Source organism: Oreochromis niloticus, linkage group LG3, assembly GCF_001858045.2.
Source record: "Oreochromis niloticus isolate F11D_XX linkage group LG3, O_niloticus_UMD_NMBU, whole genome shotgun sequence".
Classification (NCBI taxonomy): Eukaryota; Metazoa; Chordata; class Actinopteri; order Cichliformes; family Cichlidae; genus Oreochromis; species Oreochromis niloticus.
The window spans coordinates 23,141,846-23,162,410 of NC_031967.2; the positions used below are offsets into that span (position 1 = coordinate 23,141,846).

Sequence of the window (20,565 nt, forward strand, 5' to 3'; positions counted from 1 at the left end):
TTTGAAAGAAATAAACATATTTTATTGGTGATTAGACCCCGATGGCCCATCACAGCAGAACACAACAGGACTTCCTGGAGTCTAGATGCTGGTGGTGGAGATGAAGATGGAGGCTTGGATGAAGCCTGACTAACATGGGTGAGGCGGAGATGGAGGTGGGTTGCACGAGGTCAAATGTAAGGGAGAATGACACATGAGCAGTGAGTAAAGACTGTGGAATGAAGGCTGATTGGGCTGAACAGACTCGCAGAAAGATGATTGGACAAGACCAGTGATGTCACATTGAGCTTGACAGCATGAGAAAGTGGAAGTGATGTGAAGCAGACACATGTGATTACAGATCTTCCTGTTTGAACTTACAAGCTTCTGTTTAGCTTCATGTTAGAGCTGATGCTGAATTTGGATTGACATTATTGTAGTCAGAGCTCTCCTCTGGGTCACCACGTTGCCCTGTTGAGGTGATCAAATGAAAGCATTTCAAAACAAACACCCTCTGTTTTGTCCACAAATGCATTTATTATCAGTGAGAATAATTACCAATGTATATTTTGCATTTCAAATCTCACATTTTGTGCACTCACTTGTCTTGTTAAGGACTTTGAGCTGAATCACAGATGTGACATTGGTGTAATCACCTTCTGCTGGACCTGAAATAATAATATGATTGACTTTCATGTTAAACACAGTTATTGTATAATCATCCAGCTTCCACAAGCTCTATATTAATGAAAGTGTAAACTTTACCATTTTCAGTGTTTTCCCATCTTCTGAGTGTCTCATACACAGAACGAACACCTGCAGGTCAGAGAAAATCAGTCACCTCATGTCTGTGATACTAATTTAAACACAACTATTCTTGCAAATAACATTTATATTAAAAGCTGCAGCAGATGTAATAAGAACACTCTTGTTGCAAATAGCATCAGAACATGTGAAACTACATGAAAAACTAACCATGAAGAAGAGAGGAGTACACTTGCTGCTGACCTTCATCCTGATTGAGCGTCTGCTCGTTAGCAGCACCTTTATTAAAAATGTAAAATAAGACATTTGCTTTTACATGGACCTCATGATGCATTTGTGTCTTTGAATGATAAAGAGTTTGTAGTAAGTAAAGGAAAAGGTCTCACTGTTGGTCGTTCTGCAGCGATACAACAAGAGCAGGAGAATAATAATGAGAGAGACTCCACAAACCAGTCCAACCATCAACCTCACAGGAGATGAAGAGCTGTCAGCTCCTGACACAGTTACAACAAACAATAATTAATTATTGATAAACTATAATTATATAAATAAATACTTTTATGAAATGGAGCAAAGTGACTGTGAGACTTAAATCAGACAATCTAATGTTCCTTCTCAGTCATTAGACATGTTTAGAAAAATCCATCAAATGTTTTGATCCTGCTCACCTTTAACTGACATCCAGCTCTGTGCTGACTCTCTTCCTGAGTACTGACACTTGTAGAAACCTTCATCAGACTTTGACACTGCAGAGATCTTCAGCTCCCCTCGGGGATCATTTTGAATAAGTTTGTCATTGTGATAGAAAAACACATTGGAAAGTATTTTTTGTGTTTTCAAACTGCAGCTCAGACTAACAGAAGCTCCCTCAGTCACAGGATGAACAGGACTCACCAGGATAGGACCATTACCATCATCTGTGAAACAATCACACACAATTGTTTCAGTCACATCAGCTGGTGCACACTTTTAGAAAAGCTGACAAACAATAATAAGAACAGATTGTACAAATGCTTTTCATCATGAAGATCTGATCTTATATTTTAAAACTACCATATGTGTCCTGTTTCTTTACATATAATTACACACATACAGAAAAGCTGGGACAAATGTTCATGTGACGTCTAAATCATTCAGATCCAAGAAGTAAATGTATAATAACATACTCTGTACAGTGATGTTGACTGCACTGCTGAACTCTCCTGATCCAGACTCACACCAGTACACTGCAGTATCTGACTCTGATGTGTAGATGTTACATGTGGATCCAGTCATTCTCCTACAGTCAGAGTACAGTCGGCCGTCCTCAGAGAACTTCCTCACTCTCCACTCAGTGAAGTTTCCCTCACAGGTCAGTGAGACAGAGTCAGAGGTGAAGTGTTGCACTCTGTCAGGACTCACTGTGAGAGACGCTGCTGAATGAACATCTGGAAACAACATGCAGTGAAGAGACAAAGCTCACAGATGTTAGGATTCAAAATATGAAACAGATTTTAATAAGGTCAATGTTACTGAAAACTTTATTGAAAGGACAGAAAGAATCAAACTGACCTGCAGACCAGACAAACTCTGGTTGACTGTGATCAGTGTGATACTCTGGGTCTCCTCTTCCAGCTCTGCACACATATCCTGCTGTGTGTGTCTGTCCATGAATGATGTAGGAGTCCTGTGCAGTCCCACTGCCATCAGGTAGCAGCTCATAACTGGAGGATTTCTCTGATAGATCAGGAACAGCTTTATACCAGTAGAAGCTCCATCCTGCAGACGGATGTTCAACCTCACAGTTCAGAGTTACTGAGGCTCCAGGACTCAGCCATGATGGAGACACAGTGAGGACAGGACGGGGTTTATCTGTTCAACAAAGATTTTCTCTCAATGTTTCGTCTCTTAACTCTGAATTCAATGTCACTAAAATGTTGACTCACAAATATTTATGATGAACTTTAAGAGTGAGACTATCTAAACATGTCAAATATCTCAACATGTACTAATAAAAACACATTTTTACAAACTGTTTCTATTTCCAGGTTAAATGAACTATGACTCTACTTACTGTCAGAAACTGTCAGTGTGACTGAATCACTCCACTCTGTTGTTTTATGCTGTGAACTTTTCATTCTGCCCTTACAGCGATAGTTTCCACTGTTGGATGATGAAGCAGATCTAATCCTGTATTCATTTTGATTTGGAGCTTTTATGGTGCTGTTTGTTTCCCACTCATAATCCCACTCAGTGTCTCCTCCATGGATCTCACATCTGACAGTGATCGTCTCTCCTCTGTATATCTCAGACCAGTTTGGATACAGAGTCACAACAGGCCTGTTTGAGGCTGTTAATGTTCAAGAAAGTACAATAAAAACAGATGAATGTTAAAAATGTTAAAGCCTTTTGTTCTTCATCTTCCTCCTTAATCAGGAATTTATCTGAGTTCATGTTAAACTCACCAGTTTTCCCAATCCTGACTGACTGGCTGTCCTCTGTGTAGTAAACTGGGTTTCCTCTTCCTCCTCTGCACCTGTAGAGTCCTTCCTGTGAGACACTGATTTGTCCATTTGAGTGGAAAACTGCATCTTGTGTGGTCAGGGCTTCAGAGGATTTCTCATCTCTGTACCAGTAGTATTTCCATCCAGATGATGATGATGATGGGTTCACAGAGCAGGTCAGGGTCACACTGCCCCCTACTGGAACAGCTGTGTTATCAGCTCTCAGTTTGGCCTTTGGTTTATCTGCAGTTCAGTTTAGAAAAAGAACAAAAGTAAACGACTGAATGAGAACAATTTAAAGAACTGGATCGAAACATGAAAATGATAAATGTCACCAAACTTGATAGCTGAGCTGCATTCAACTGTACTGTTACACAAAATACTGTGTATAACAGTGTTATCTGCTCTCTTTGCTGTATAATTGGCAATTATAGATTTCTCTTATTCTACAGTGTATTTTAAGTGTGACTGACTGTACTTATCAATAATGAGAAGATGAATCCGCATGGAAGAATATTCTCTATCACAGAGTGACATGCTCACAAATAATGTTTAGTTCTTGTTTTGTTTTAAAAATTTTACTGGGCAAAAAAGCAAAAACAAACAAAATCAAAAAGTATTTTAGATCAAGGTCCAACTTACATGATACAGTCAGTGTGATGATATCACTCCACTCTGAGAAGAAATAGTCCCTTCTGCCCCGGCAGCTGTATCCTCCACTGTCAGACTCAGTAACTGTGATTCTGTATTCATTGGATGTTGGAGGTGTGTTTAACTTGGCTGCTCTCCATTCATACGTCCACTGAGCTCCTTCACCTCCCTGAATCTCACATCTGACAGTGACTGTCTCACCGCTGTATATCTGAGTCCAGGATGGCTGCAGGGTCACAGTGGGCTTACTGGGAACTGTTCACAGAAAAATATCCAGTTAGGAGAAGAGAAACATAAAAACAGTGCTGTTTATAACATAAGAGTAGAGTTACTGCAAAACAGCTGATTCACAGACAAACAGTTTGAAGACTGAACATCAAAACAAAATCACAATAAAACATTTCATATCTTTCAAACTGTAACACAACAGTTTTAGCAAATACCAGTATTTACTTTGCACAGTTATCATCTTTCATTGATAGTGCTGTGTCGGAATAAATCAGCTTTACTTGATATGAACTTAGAGGTTAAAAGGCAAATCAGTGTGTGTAAACTGAACGCTGATGAGTTTAATAAAAATATAAAACTTTAGATTGAAGACAAAAAACTTTGGCAATCTAGAAACAAACGTGAAGAGACCCTGCAGCCACTAGCATCTGAATATTATGCTGTTAATTTAGATTTTCTTAGTTGACACTAAAATGTTTTATTTATAAAGTAAAAAATAAAGAAATAAAGGATGAAAGGTTTGAATATGTATTTCTCTGAGAACTGGATGGGCTCTTTCAGAGTGCACACTTTGTCACAATGAAACTGAAGTTCTTCTGTTTTCTCATTTCCACCTCTATAAGTCAGAAAAAGAAAGACAAACAGCACAGATCACATAACTTGATCTGTCTCAGTTTAGCAGAAATACAATAATTAAACTTACTGATTTGCATAATTGTGACGTCACTGCTGTCCTCTGTGTAGTAAACTGGATCTCCTCTCCCTCCTCTGCAGTGGTACAGACCTCCTTGTGAGACACTAATATCTCTGTTTGCTTCATTTCCTCTCATGAGCTGAGCTTTAGAAGAGACTGAATCACGTGTGAACCAGTCAAACTTCCAGCCAGCAGAGCCCTCCACAGAGCAGCTCAGTGTCACACTGCCCCCTGCTGGTATGACTGAACTTTGTGCTGTCAGTGTGGCTCTGGGTTTACTTGCTGTTGAAGTTATAGGAAAAGACACATTATCACATGATTCACGAGGAAACATGTTACAATAATATTACAATTTTAAAACATCAGTAGATAATTTAGCTACTAGCACCAAATATGAAACAATTATCCTGCAAGTGATGAATGCAAATTATTTGTCAACTGGTAAAAAAAAACCCAAAACAAATAAATTACAAAAAATTAAATAAATAAATAAAACAGCCCCATAAAATGAGGCCATATTGTAGTCTGTAGTTCATTAAAGTCATTAAGTGAAAAAAATGAAGCGTGTGTTAGCTGTGACATCTGTCTCTTTAACTAAAACCTGAAACCTCTGATGATTTAATAAAACAGATAATATGAATAAAAGATCTTCGACTCACTTGAAACTGTCAGTGTGACTGAATCACTCCACTCTGTTGTTTGATGCTGTGAACTTTTCATTCTGCCCTTACAGCGATAGTTTCCACTGTTGGATGATGAAGCAGATCTAATCCTGTATTCAGTTTGATTTGGAGGTTTTATGGTGCTGTTTGTTTCCCACTCATAATCCCACTCAGTGTCTCCTCCATGGATCTCACATCTGACAGTGATCGTCTCTCCTCTGTATATCTCAGACCAGTTTGGATACAGAGTCACAACAGGCCTGTTTGACACTGTTAATGTTCAAGAAAGTACAATAAAAACACATGAATGACAAAAGATTCAGTCACCATCAGATGTAGTGCTTTGTGGGAAGTTACATTTAAACTTACCAGTTGTGTCAATCCTGACTGACTGGCTCCACTCTGTGTAGTAAACTGGGTTTCCTCTTCCTCCTCTGCACCAGTAGCCTCCTCCCTCTGAGACACTGACTTGGTTATTTGATAGAAAAACAGCATCTCCTGAAGTCACAAGGTCAGAACTTTTCCCGTCTCTGTACCAGTAGTATTTCCATCCAGATGATGATGATGGGTTCACAGAGCAGGTCAGGGTCACACTGCCCCCTACTGGAACAGCTGTGTTATCAGCTCTCAGTTTGGCCTTTGGTTTATCTGCAGTTCAGTTTAGAAAAAGAACAAAAGTAAATGACTGAAAAGTAATCTGCTCTATTTTCTATTTCAATTACTGTATAATAACCAATTATATATTTTTCATATGCAGCAGCGTTTGAAAACATCAATTCATTTACTGATCAGTAATAAGAAAATGAAGCCACAGAGAAGATTATTTTAATTATTATTATAATTTCATCATTTTCAGTTCTCTTGACATTTTTACTGAGCAGCACAAAGGAGGGCTAAATCTAAACTTTATCTAAACTTATTTAGATAAAACTGATAATATAGGTCAAGGTTCAACTTACTTAATAAAGTCAGTGTGATGACTTCACTCCACTCTGTGAAGGAATTGTCCCATATGCCCCGGCAGCTGTATCCTCCACTGTCAGACTCAGTAACTGTGATGCTTGTGTATTCATTGGATGTTAGAGGTGTGTTTAACTTGGCTGGACTCCATTCATACTGAGCTCCTTCACCTCCTTGAATTAAACATCTGACAGTGACTGTCTCACCGCTGTATATCTGAGGCCAGGTGTGTAGCAGGATCACAGTGGGCCTAATGGGAACTGTTCACAGAAAAATATCCAGTTAGGAGACAAATAACAACCTAGAAATTTTACTGTTTATAACATGAGAGTAAAGTGACTGCAAAACAGCTGATTCACAGACATGTTTCTCTGTTTTGCAACAATCTTTAAAAACAACTGAAATATTAATTTCCAGATTTATTTACTGCACAGAGCTTCAACTGTTTGACCCAAGTAAGTAAAATATTTTGATAACCCCTGTAAGTTGAATCAGTCGTAGCTCCCTGCAGGCTGAATGTTAATATAAAAGAAAAATGCTTCTATAAAAAAGTCTATTTACAAGTTTTAATGTTTCCCAGGTCTGACATTGTGTTTCTGAGCTTTTTCAGGTTGAATTCATTCTTGAGCATTTTTGGAGCCTTTAGTTCTTGTTATACTTTAGTGTTGGAGTTTAATTTGTTCCCTCCCATTGTTTTTCCTGTCTCATCCTCCTGTGTCAGTTCCCCTTTGTTAACTTTAATGTTGTGTCTGTGTCACTGTTTAGTTATTAATTTTCACTTCCTGTTTTATTTTGGCAGTGATGCCACTGTGTGTGTGTGTGTGTGTGTGTGTGTGTGTGGGTGTGTGTGTTCTTTTGGATTTTAAATCAGCCAAAAGAAAAGTTTGATTATTTCTTATTGAGTCTGTCTCAGAGTCTGCATTTAGGTCCTCATCTTCCAACAGATGACAGGATGAAGTTTGATGTCTTTTTCTCAGTACAGCATTAAAATATATGGCGAAATAAAACCATTCTCACTGTAATGTGGCGGCGGCGGCAGCAGCGGCGGCAGCGGCGGCGGCAGCGGCAGCGGCGGCAGCGGCGGCAGCAGCGGCGGCCAGATCTGGATCGGAGCTCCCAGATCCTCGAACACCTCCACCTGACGCACAGTCCGGCCCAGATGCTTTTTCCTGCCGCCAGCGTGACACCGCCACCTGCTCCTGTTGCATGGCCGCGGGCTCGGCCACCATTTGGACCAGCGGCTTTCCTGGTTGGCCGGGCCCTGGGTCTGCCGTTCACCCCTCCTGGGTTTCAGCACCACTGTAATAAACACATGGCGGAGGCGACCACAATTCAATGCTTTTCAGCATTATTTTATTACTCTCACGGCTGTTGTCATGTTACGCATACACAACTGTAGCTCTTCAGCTCGCAGCTGAACACTTCACCAACAACAACTCAGTCAAGACCCAGTTCTTCCTTTTATGCCGGTGAGTGGATGCCAGCCAGGTGCATCCGCCTCCCCTGCAGCAGCACCTCAGACCACGCCCTGCCACATTCACATTTGCTAGTGTTTCAAAAATGAATTTTCTCACCAGTTTCATGAATGATGACTGAGTCACTTTCTTTAACACGTGCTCTGCAGGTGTAGAAGCCAGCTTCAGAGGTCACGAGTACTCTGTCTGATTCACCAGCTACTGTGGTCTTCTCAGAGTTTTTAGAGGTTTGTCTGAACCACTCATATTCTAAGTCAGCAGAGTGGTTCACATTGCAGGTCAGTGTCACACTGCCCCCGACTGGCACCATTTTGGTGTTTGCTGTCACAGTAGCGTTCAGTTCACCTCCTTTAATTTAGAAAAAAATCAAAAGCATAAATTTATTTTGCTGAATGTTTGATACAAACTTAAATAATGTGAATTATCTGTTGGACACACTAAACAGAGACTTTGGAGTGACATAGACAGCTTCTAATCAAAACACCAAATGAGGGAGATGGAGTATGTGCTCAGAGCAGCATTTGGTTACCATGTTTCATGTTGGTTTCTCCTTTAATTTGTCATGTGTGTGTAGCTTTTAATTAAAGTACGTATATATACACACATATATATACATATACATACATATATACATAGATGATAGATAGATAGATACTCAAAAGTTTAAGACTACTTGAAAAATGGCACAAAAAAAACCCAAAGCATATTTTGCATGGTTAGATCTAAACAAGCTCCCAAGTAGAGCTTCAACATGCAACAAGATGGGAGTGAGAGAAAAAAAAATTGAGCATGCAATTTTTTGGAAACACTTAAACTGAAACACGTTGTTTTACAGCTGATCAAAAGTTTAGGACCACGTGCCTTTAAAAGGCTAAATCTGTGCAAAAATGTGGATTCTTTGTCATTTTCTGTCAGGTAGTCACACTGTCATGATGTTCTGATCGCAAAGGCAAAAAAAACCTTCCCTTTTCTTAAATGGTTCTGAGGGTTATGGAACAAAGAAGTCAAGTGGGAGACCCAAAAAAATTTCACTAGCACTGAGCCGGAGAATCCAATTGGCTGGTCCTTGATGGTCCTAATGGTTTCCAACGTTACTGGCATGACAAGCAGATCCCACCTGAGAGTTTTCTACGTGCCACAGTGGACGGGGCGCCATAATGATCTGGGGTGCTTTTTCCTTCAGTGTAACAATGGAGCTTCAGGAGGTGCAGGGGCGTCAAATGGCCGCTGGCTATGTCCAGATGTTGCAGAGAGCATCCTTCATGACTGAGGGCTCTCATCTGTGTGGTAACATCTGGGTTTTTAACAGGACAAAGCTACAGTACACAATGCCCTCAGGACAAGGGTCTTCTTCCAGGATAATAACATCACTCTTTCAGACCATCCTGCATGTTTCCCTGATCTAAATCCAATTGAGGACCTTTGGGAATGGATGGCAAGGGATGTTTACAAAAATGGACAACAGTTCTATACAGTAGATGCCCTTCGTTCCACTCACCTCATGGAAACACTTGCATCGAGCAACAAATTTTTGAAGTGACCAACAATAACAGTGGGGCTACTCATTACTGAATTCATGTTTGACTCTTTGATTTCTGTTTTAGTAGGGTTACAATGTTTGTTTTTGGAGGTGTGGTTCTAAGCTTTTGATCAGCTGTAAACAGCCTGTTTCATTTTAAGCTTGTTTTCAATAAATTGCATGCTCAAAAAATGTTGTGTCTCACTCCCATTTCTTCTTGTTGCATTTTAAAGCTCTACTTGGAACCTTGTTAAGATCCAACCATGCAAAATATGATTTGTAGCCATTTTTAAGTGGTCTTAAACTTTTAGCCGGGCATATTGTTTGGGGTTTTTTTAGCTATCATGATTGACCTTTTTGTTTCTAGTCCCGCCCTGGACAAAAGACACAGTGGAAGAGAGCCAGAGATTAATAATAACTAATTAATGAATGTTTATTAAAATTATTGAACTATTATTAAGAGCAAAACATACGGCATAAATGGTAAGAACAAACAATTTCTCACCTTCAGCATTTCCATTGATGACCGTGCTGAGCGCTAAAACAGTGGATTAAATCACTTTAGATATTATACAACAAACCATCAGAAGGTGCAGAACAATTTTCTCACAGATCTCACAGAAGAAATTACAAATTCCAGCCACAGTAAGAAATTCAAGTTTGGGATATTTCTTTTTCTGAAAAAAGCATTTGACACAATTAACCACGAAATATCATAAATAGTTTGGAAAGATAAGGGGGTTAAATGGGGTTAAAATCCATTTAAATAGCAATTTGTTTTGTTTGCTGATGACACACATATCTTGTGCCCTGTTGTAAATTTGCAGCAACCTTTACACCAGATCATTTCAGAAATTAACAAAATAAAAACCTGATCCATCCATCCATCATCTTCCACTTATCGAGGGCTGAATTATGGGGGGCAGCAGCCTAGGCAGAGAACCCTGTGTAGGCTTCCAAATTTGACTGATTATATAATTGATGAACACTGATTAGTTAATTATTAAATAGTATTAAGGGTGGTAGGATCAAGTAAGTATAAACTTCAGTCTGTTCCTTTTTCCATCATGTAAATGTTGTGGTATAGTGTTACTCATGGCAAATTGACTGTTTTTTTTGTTGTTGTTGTTTGTTTGTTTTACTTTTTTTTGTTTACAGTGTATTTTATTGATTTCATTCTCAAAAATAAAGCAGTTGTTCAAAATCAAATTAAATATATAAACTGAGGCTTTTTAAAGGTAAATCTTTAGATAGCACAATTATTGCTCATTACCAAATTTCTGTGGTACTCTTAACTGTCAAACAGGCTGAAAGCATGAAAAAAACTCTTTAAAAATAAGTACTGTATGTAGAAAGTAAAATATGAGAAATATGAAAATAGACTGCAGTGTACACACTGCCTCCAGGTGGAAAACAGGAGAAGTGATACACCTCGTGCTGTCAGGCCTGTTGGTATCAGGCTTGTGATGGGATCCTTTATCTTATACTGGACAGATATTATTTTGAGGAGTGGCATAAATAATTTTTATGACTTCTTATTTGACGCATAGCACCTGATTGTTCTGTAAATAGTTTGAAATGTTTATATTTTAAAATACTGCCTTGGCTGCACTTTTAGGCAAATAGCTGCATATAACCTTGGTGTTTGTAAAACTTGTGCATAGGTTATTAAAATGTACAGTTTATGTTTGCATTTCAAGTTATGAAAATGATTCATTAAACATGTTTGTGGTTGTTACAGTAAAAATATCACTTTTTCTACTCTGATTTTATGTTTTTTATCTGATTTTAGATCAATTGTGTTAATACAGTATGTCAAACTGAAAAAATTACTGTAAATTCGGACATGTGAGGTTGTGCTGAAAAGAATGACCCCAAACAAGGCAAGGTGAATAGTGTTTAAAGGGGAATCCCAGAGGGTTAAAAAAAATTTTTAAGTAACACAATAGTTACTTTTCCTAATAATTAGTTACTTTTATAATATTGCAACTCAGTTACTACCTTGGTTATTTCTTTGAAGAAGTAACTAGTAACTATGACTAATTACTTTTTCAAAGTAACTTCCCTAACCCTTGCCCAGTGAGAAACATGTTCCTTCATCACTGCCATTCAAACAGTAAAGGTGTGTATTGTACTCACAGAATAACCCCAGCAAACAGAGCAAAGAGTGCCCCATCCTCACGTCCAGCCCTGCACGCTGATCTGCATCTAATCTCAAAGTGTTCGACTTTGCATTGATAATAAATGCAGAACAAAGAGAAGCTGCACTTAATGTAGATAAGACCAGAGTTTTTATTCAGCTCCTCCTTCTATCACCTCTCTGTGCTTCCTTCCCTTTTACTCCAACCTCAAACAGCTCCTGTAGCTTTGACCACAGCAGTTGTGTGACGTGTTCACATTTCCTGTCCACTGCAAACATTTAACCCATTGACGCCTAGCATATCATATTCGATAAATACAGTCCTCTGTACATTTTTAAAACTACACCATTAATTTGTCTTGATGCATGTTCAATCATCCCAGTGAGGAAATCCTGAAAAGTTGATTGTGTTCATCTGGACTACACTATGTCCAGATGACGTAGTGTAGTCCATTTTAAACAATTAAAATTTGTATTGTGGTAAGGCTGCATGCTAATGCATAAAACTTGTTCACAACATGGGTGAGAGTATAGATTATACATTTTTAAACAATTAAAATTTTTTAAACAATTAAAAAAGAGCCAAATGTAACAAATATGATACAGATTTAAAGTCATATAAATTAAAATGTAATATTTTCTTTTAAACAAATCATTCAGATGGGTAAATAAATTCTCCATTAGAATTTTCTAGCAGTTATATTATATTTCAGGCTTTGAGAGGTTAAGTTTCTTTCCTGTTTTGTGTTCCTACCATTCTCTGTAATATACAAAGGTGCTCTGTTGGCCTCATCTTAAGAGGAGAGTTCCAAATAGTAGGGATGGGTATCGTTTAGGTTTTATCCGATACCGGTGCCAAACCGGTACTTTTGAAACGGTGCCGGTGCTTAAACGGTGCTCAAACCGGTGCTTAAAGAATGGAGAACACAAACTTTGTCCAAAAACCTCTCATGTTTAACTGTTTTCCACTTTTTCTTTGGTCATTTTAGCCTTTTTGGCCAGGGTGAAGGGAGTATCTGCCATCAAACAAGAAGACAGCCGCATGTAACTACGACGGTGTTTGCTAGTTCACCTTACATGCATTAATGTAATAATGTGGTTAGCGTACTCAACGTAAATTACACACGAACAACATGAAGCTACTCACGCAGAGAAGAACGGCTGCTGCTGCCATCATCATCCGTCATCATTTCTGCTACACTGACAGGGCTAGGGGCCAGGACTCTCCTCTTCGGGTTTTTGGGGGATGTTGCTAACTCCGGGTCTGATAACAGGCACCACACCCGCAGTAGATGTGCACGGTGTGAGGTCTCGCAGCAAGCTATCAAACACGGCGCATTTCTCGGCTTTAAAAAAAAACCGCCATGCGTCGCCAGGTGTTTCATCAGATTTGAGGTGTTACCTCCTTTGACAGTATCACAGTATTGTGGAGGTAAGCATCAACGACACAGAGCTCTCAGTTCTCACTCCTTCTTTATTCGTCTCTCCATTAACTGCTCATATCGCGCCACAAAACAGAGGAACACACTTCCTCAACACTGGGTGTGAGTGGAGCCCTCTAGTGGTCCACCACACATGCCCCCCCCCGAAAACCCAGCAGAACTAGTCCAGGACCCGGGGCTTAAGCAAACGGCCGGAACGGCTGAACCGGGGGGTGGGGAACTGACAGAGGGCAACCCAGCCCGGAAGCGAGGCTGGCACTGGTGGTCAGAAAAAGCTGCAGAAGACTCTGACTCCGTTGATTGTGGGTCGCTCCTGGGGGAAAAAACAGAATCCATCAGCCGGGTGGCAGGTGGGCGGCCGCGGCGAGGGGCCTGGGCCGGGACCACCTGATCCTCATGCATAACATGTGCAGGCTTAAGTCTGTCAACAGAGACAACCTCCTGCCGACCGCCAAAGTCCAAAATGAAATGTTTGTTGCCTGGTTTAAGAACCCTGTATGGCCCGTCATATGGGGGACGCAGCGGAGTCCTATGGGCATCGTGCCTGACGAAAACGAAACGAGCAGAGTCCAACGAACTCGGAACAAAAGTGTCAGGCAGGCAGTGGTGCACAGGACCAGGAACAGGAAATGAGTCTCGTGGGGGGCGAAAAGGCAACAAAGAGGTATCATAACATGGGGGAGGGCTCTCAGGCAAGAATTCCCCAGGGACCCGGAGGGGCTGGCCGAGGACCAGTTCAGCCGGGGAAACCCCGAGGTCTTCTTTAACCGCGCTACGCAATCCCAGCAAAACCCACGGAAGACGGTCGACCCAGTCGCCACCTGTTAAGGAAGCCCGGAGCGCAGCCTTAAGAGACCGGTGAAACCGTTCGCACATCCCGTTAGCTTGCGGGTGGTATGCTGTGGTGCGGTGGACCTTGACCCCCAGGCCGTCAGCCATGGCAGACCAAAGCTCAGAAACAAACTGGGGGCCCCTGTCCGAGGTAATGTCAGCAGGGGGACCGAAACGTGAAACCCACGTCGACAAAAATGCTCTGGCCACCATCGCCGCTGTCGTGGACGCCAGGGGTACCGCCTCCGGCCACCTGGTCGTGCGGTCCACCACAGTCAAAAGGTGCGTGAAACCCTGTGACTGCGGCAAGGGACCAACCAGGTCCACATGAACGTGATCGAAACGCCTACCGGGGATACGGAAAGGTTCGAGGGGTGCCTGTGTGTGCCGGTGGATTTTCGAGCGTTGGCATGGGATACAAACCGCCGCCCATTCTTTCACCGTCTTGCGAAGGCCCGGCCAAACGAACCTGGCGCTGACCAGCTTGACCGAGGCCCGGACGCCAGGATGAGAGAGGGCATGCACCGAGTCAAAAACACGACGACGCCACGAAAGGGGAACCACCGGGCGGGGGCGGCCGGTGGAAACGTCGCAAAGAAGGTGCAGACCGCCGTCCCACACCGGGGTGTCCTCCAGCACGAGGCCCGTTTTCGCTGACTGAAGGGCCAGGATGTCCGGGTCAGCACGTTGCTCGGCGGCCATGGCAGCGTAGTCGATGCCGACATACACCGGAGAAACCAACACACGTGACAGACAGTCAGCGACGTGATTGGACTTACCAGCCACGTGCTGAATGTCTGTGGTAAACTCTGAAATGGCCGCCAACTGGCGCTGCTGGCGTGCGCTCCATGGGTCAGAGACTTTGGACATCGCAAACGTCAAAGGTTTGTGGTCAACGTACGCAGTAAAGTTGCGACCCTCGAGGAAAAAACGAAAATGTCGTGTGGTGAGGTGCAGGGCCAGCAACTCCCTGTCAAAAACACTGTACTTGCGTTCGGCATCCCGGAGCGTACGACTGAAAAAGGCGAGCGGTTGCCAGAGACCTGAAACCCGCTGTTCCAACACCCCACCCACTGCCATGTCGGACGCGTCGGTGGTCAACGCGATCTCCGCCGACGGAAGCGGGTGTGCCAGCAGGGCGGCGTCAGCCAGCGCAGACTTGGCTGCAGAAAACGCATGGACGCGCTCCGGCAGCCAGTCAACCGGATCTTTGGCTGTTTTACCTTTTAAGGCAGCATAGAGTGGCTGTAGCAGGTGGGCAGCTCTGGGGAGAAAGCGGTTGTAAAAATTTATCATCCCCAAGAACTCCTGCAACGCTTTAACCGACGTGGGGCGCGGAAAAGCTGAAACGGCCTGGACTCTGTCGGGCAACGGAACCACACCTTCAGCGGAAATGCGGTGCCCGAGGAAATCCAGAACAGGCAACCCAAACTGGCACTTGGAAGGGTTGATGATCAGGCCGTGCGCTGCCAAACGCTGGAAAACCTGGCGCAGATGGGACTCGTGCTGGCTCGCTGAGCAGCTGGCCACCAATATATCGTCCAGATAAACAAAAACGAACGGCAGCCCACGCAAAACTGAGTCCATCAGCCGCTGAAAGGTCTGGGCGGCACCTTTCAGAACAAACGGCATGCGCAAAAACTCGAACAAGCCGAAGGGGGTAATGACAGCGGTCTTAGGAACGTCTTCGGCGCGCACGGGAACTTGGTGATACCCCCGCACCAAGTCAGTTTTAGAAAAAACCGTCCGATTTGGGCACCATGTGAAGCGGAGAGGCCCATGCACTGTTCGAACGCTGTACAATGCCAAGGCGCTCCATGGCTGCAAACTCTTCCCGAGCGACGGACAGTTTCACGGAGTCGAGGCGGCGCGCGCGCGAGAACACCGGGGGCCCGACCGTGGGAATATAATGCTCAAGCCCATGCTTCGTTACCGTGCCAGAGAAATCAGGGACAGACAGCGATGGAAACTCTGAAAGCAAATGCTGAAAAGCATCCCCGGAGGTCACTACATTAGCCCGAATCAGGGGTTCGGCGGCCCGAGTAAAACAGGGTAGCGAAGAAAACGAGAGAGCATCAATTAAACATCTGTTAGCAACATCGACAAGCAGTCCATGAGCGCACAGAAAATCAGCACCTAAAATAGGTACAGAGCTAGCGGCAACAACAAAGTTCCACTGGAAATCCCGGCCATGAAAAAAAACAGTCACCAACCTTTCCCCAAACGTTTTGATGGGAGAGCCATTAGCTGCCAGGAGCTGCGGCCCACAGTTCGCTGCTAGTCCGTCGGCAGCGGTAGGGGGAAGGAGGCTCTTCTGGGAGCCAGAGTCCACGAGAAAACGTCTCCCGGAGCGCGAGTCCTCTATGAAGAGCAGCCTCTCTGTATTGCCAGCGGTCGCGGCTGCTACGGCGCGCTGGCGGGTCCGTTTCCCTGGGCCGTGAAAGCGCAAGGCGGCAGGCAGCGACGCGCTCTGTCGCCAAAACGCTGATGGTAGAAACAGATGTTCTTTCCGCGGTGCCGGCGTGTAGCAATCCCTGCCGTCAGCAAGGGGCGGATGCTCCGGGGAGGCAGGTGGAGGCGTGGAAGGCGCCGCCGGCGAGTCCGTAGCCAGGGCGTGAACGTTGAAAGTGCGGCTAGCCAGGAGAATGCGATCCGCTTCTTCAGCCAGGGAGCGATAATCCTTCGCGGGCAGAAGCGGGGAGTTTGCGAGGACAGCTCTCACGGTGGCCGGTAGCTGGCGGAGGAAGAGGTGGGCGAAGAGGAATCCCCCGTCATCCGGCCCAAGCAACGATAGCATGTTCTCCATGAGCTCGAGCGCGGTACCGCCACCCAGGCCTGACAGGTTGAGGAGCTTGTCGGCTCGTTCAGCGTCGGAGAGGGCATAGCGCCGAAGAAGCAGCTCTTTAAGGGCGGCGTATTTCCCTTGGGTGGGTGGGTCCCGGAGGAGCGTCATCGCGCGACGGGTGGCCAGCGGGTCGAGCGAGGCCACCACATGGTGATACTTCGTGTCGTCAGCCGAGATGCCGCGAAGGGCGAACTGAGCCTCCACGTGTACGAACCATGATGGGGGGTCATGGAGCCAAAAGTCCGGCAGTTTCAGCGCCACAGCGAACGTAGCTGCAACAGGAGGCGGAGGACCGGCGGCCTCTGATGCCTCCATAGCGGAGTCTGCGTCATCTGCGGCCCGTTGCATGGTCGAGTCAGGGGTCACCAATGTGGAGGTAAGCAAAACAGAGGAACACACTTCCTCAACACTGGGTGTGAGTGGAGCCCTCTAGTGGTCCACCACAGTATCAGCTTAAAGCACTTGTTGCAGGCTGCTGAGTTTGCATCTTTTGCTGTGAAGTACAGCCAGACTTTTGACCGCTTCGCCTTGGGCATTTTTAATCTGTAGCTCTGCTCTAAAAAAACGTACGTACCTGGCCCCGCCTACTATCCTCGGAAATGTAAAATGATTGGCTAGAATTGGCTCAGGAAAAAAAAAGCACCGAAATGTGCGCTGCTTTTCGGTCTGGTTACTACCGTTTATGTCAGAACCCGGTACCCATCCCTACCAAATAGTATCATAAATTGTTCTGTAATGACTGATTGATCCTGCAGACGTACAAAGTTTTAGTTATTCACTGAACTTATCAGGGCTCATAGCTGTATTTGATTGTTTATCAGAGGAATTATGTCGAAATTTGTCTTTCAGGCTGCATAAAAACATGTTTATATATTTTATTTGACTTAGCTCAAATATTCTCATGCAGTTCTATAATTAAAAGACTCCTCTGACCTCAGAATAGATCTGTGAATGTTCTCACCCTGTGGTGTGATTATAGTTTTACGAAAAAGGAAATGACTCACTGTGTGGTTTAACTGAAGCTGAAGACCTGTATGTTTCACAAACTACAATAGCAACAGGAACTATTTAATTTCCAGGACCCCTGACTCTCTGATTTTTTGTCCTATTCCCTGACTTCAATGCTTATGTGGGAAATGAAAGTGTGGCCTGGACAGGTGTGATTGGGAATCATTAGGCTGCAGGTTGAGGCTTCATTCTGTAATTTTACTGTCATATGTTCTGGACACTCTGGTAAAGACAGAACATATGACAGTATGGTGGTTCTTAGAGATTACTATGTCTTCACTTATCCCATGCAAATTAACACACATTTGGAACAATCCAGATATTTATCCCCCCCAAAAAAAACCTTAAAAGTAAAAAGTAAGTTTTTCATTGTGGCATAAGAAAATGATAAAAAAAAATCTAGAACATGTTATACAGGATGGGAAGTTTATTTCATTTGAAGAAATTTGGGACCCATCTGCATACTCCAGTGTATTCTTTGTGGTGAAGGCAGTGGGACTCTGAGCACCACCAAAAACGGGGCAGCACTCCAGAACTCAAGATTCCTCACAGTGTTACCAGAGGCCAAGGCAAAGTCATCCAGTAAATATCTGGTTAGACAGCATATTTTTCAGATTTTTAGGACAGAGTGCAATCACCTTGGTTTTATCTGAATCCAGAAGCAAGAAATTAGCAGTCACTCTCATTTATACAGTTTAACTAATTGGTGTGCGTCATCTGGCTTCATGGATATCATCTGTATAGCGAGGAAATTGAATGTTATGCCTTTTAATACAGCCTAAGGGAAGCATGTTTGGTCCTAATATGGAACCCTGTGGAACTCCATATTAATCATCACTACGTGAAGAGGACTCTCCATTTACATGAACAAATTGGACTATTAAATGATTCCACCATCCACTGACATCAAAAGAGTAAATACTGAAGTATTACTCAAAAAGATCAATTAGAGAAAAAAAGTCTAAATCAGGGGACCTTTCGGCAACCTTTCTGATGATGAGTGCCATCTAAAATTTCCTCAGAAGTCAATGTGCCATATGATTGCATTAGCAATACATTTAATAACGCTCTATATTAACAGTTACACACTATATAGAACAACTTTATAGAATTATATTTGTTCGCAGATGTTGGCAGATATCAGCGAATAGTTATCAGCTATTTTGAAACCAAAAAAAAGACACTTTTTATCCATAACAAGAACAGCAAATGAGCTGTACAACAGAAAATGCAAATGCTATTTATGGTCTCCTCACAACAATGATAAGAAAAATAAACTGGGCCATTATGGCATGTTTGTTAATACAGAGATACACATGTTAATGTGATCTATCCTCTCTCACTCAGAGACGCAGGTCTCCCAGTGTCCAGCATTCAGACGGCTACCTGAGGACACTCATGTGAGAGAAAATCTGCTCACACAGATATGTAGAGCCAAATACAGTCAATAATGCCTGTGCAATGTTCTGAAGACAGTTAAACTTGTCAGGTAGTGATGTCCAGCAGGTGAAAATGCAAGCTCCATGAACACGCACAGCTGTGGATTCCAGCGGCGTTCATAGTTCTGCAAACTTTGACCCCCACAGAGTCGAGGTTTTTACTTCAGTCAGCTGCATTTTGATGTTGCATTAACTCAGCCAGTTAATGCGAGACAAATCCAGCTGCTCGTTAAAGCTTTCTGGCTTGATCAGGAAAGAAAACATTAGACCATACACCTGAAAGTCCTGAAAATGCATTGTGAATTCTGTCTCGAGTCTACGGATGTATCCATGTATTTCCATGGTGCTGATGCTGTGCTGAGCGGACAGCTGCTGAAGCATTTGAAGTGTTGGAATGTGGAAATTTCAACATCGCTTGAAAAAACTGACAGCTAGCAACGTCCCTCTCACTGGTAGGCTAAGTTATTTTTAACCAATTACAAGTTGAATCTGGTAGTTTTGGTTGTTAGCTAAGATACTGTCATTCAGAAGCGGCACAACTAAAGTGCCTATGCGAGTTAATTTGCGATATGCACCGCTGGCCCGGCCATTTTTTTTTTAATGCACCTTCTCAGATTAATTCACTGTGTGTCGTGCCCAGGGCTGGACTGGGACAAAAAATCGGCCCGGGCATTTTTAAATCGGCCCACCAGGTATTATAGGAAAAGCCATAAAGCCTTTGAATGAAAACAAACGCTGTTGTGACAGTGATGTACACTGTCTTGTTGGTATATGTATGATTTCAATACATTTTACATCAGATAAAAACTTTGATTGTAAGATTCAGATAATTATTTATTAAAAGCTAGACATTTTAAATGAGAATAAGAAAGAAAAGTATTTCTTTGTGCCCCCATTTTCCCTGTTAATGCCCTACCTGGCCCCCCTGGCAAAACTTTGCTAGCCGCCCCTGCACAGTTACCAGCTGTCAGCTACGTAGAAACGGATCCTGGTGTTATTTGTCTCTCAGAAACAGTTCATAACTTCCCTTCAACTCATTCATGTCACCTAAAAGGTCAACCTGTTTCTCCATCACCTGTTCAGCTCTGATGATTCAGTAAGGACATCTCCTGGTTTCATCTGCATGTTTCCCTCTCACCACATATCCAAACCGATATCATGACCAGCAGCTTTTACAGCTGTGGCTCCAGCAAACATCAGCTGATACTAGAAAGTAATATTAAATAAATTCTAACAACAGCTGATCAAGCTTAAATGTGCTGCTGTTGTTTAGCGTGACATCCGCTGGTTTCTTCTTTCTGGCGCAAAGTGGGCGATAAACAAACAAGAGAGAAAAGCCGATCAGCTGATCAAATGATCAAATGATCAGTTTCATGATTGAAGTAGCAACAGGAGAGGGAGGGTGAGAGAATGAGAGAAGAAGAAACAGCTGCAGCGTAAAGAC

The 20,565-nt window shown here is 43.1% G+C and overlaps 1 protein-coding gene and 1 long non-coding RNA gene across 2 annotated transcripts; both read right to left on the minus strand.

The window, feature by feature from the left end:
• Positions 1-1,558: 1,558 nt before the first annotated feature.
• On the minus strand, positions 1,559-2,321 carry LOC109201295 (uncharacterized). Its single transcript, XR_002061324.2, has 3 exons — positions 2,296-2,321; positions 1,911-2,171; positions 1,559-1,661 (listed from the first exon to the last, which is right to left on the minus strand). It is a non-coding gene; the product is annotated as an uncharacterized LOC109201295 (long non-coding RNA).
• A 2,389-nt stretch (positions 2,322-4,710) lies between these two features.
• Positions 4,711-12,732, minus strand: si:ch211-163c2.2 (B-cell receptor CD22). Its single transcript, XM_025904730.1, has 9 exons — positions 12,704-12,732; positions 9,922-9,954; positions 7,997-8,245; positions 7,440-7,721; positions 6,422-6,682; positions 5,832-6,110; positions 5,460-5,732; positions 5,057-5,082; positions 4,711-4,722 (listed from the first exon to the last, which is right to left on the minus strand). Exons 3-9 carry the CDS (start codon positions 8,205-8,207, stop codon positions 4,711-4,713), a joined length of 1,344 nt encoding a protein of 447 aa, XP_025760515.1. The 5' UTR covers positions 8,208-8,245; positions 9,922-9,954; positions 12,704-12,732.
• Between the last annotated feature and the right edge of the window lie 7,833 nt (positions 12,733-20,565).

Bases quoted from the DNA above. Each gene is read 5' to 3' on its own strand.
- si:ch211-163c2.2 (XM_025904730.1), bottom strand. From the start codon at position 8,207: ATGGTGCCAGTCGGGGGCAGTGTGACACTGACCTGCAATGTGAACCAC. The intron at 6,683-7,439 runs GTGAGAATGGTT...TTCTGTGAACAG, and splicing joins GCCGCCGCCGCCACATTACA to TTCCCATTAGGCCCACTGTG. The intron at 5,733-5,831 runs GTAAGTTTAAAT...GAACATTAACAG, and splicing joins AGTCAGGATTGACACAACTG to TGTCAAACAGGCCTGTTGTG.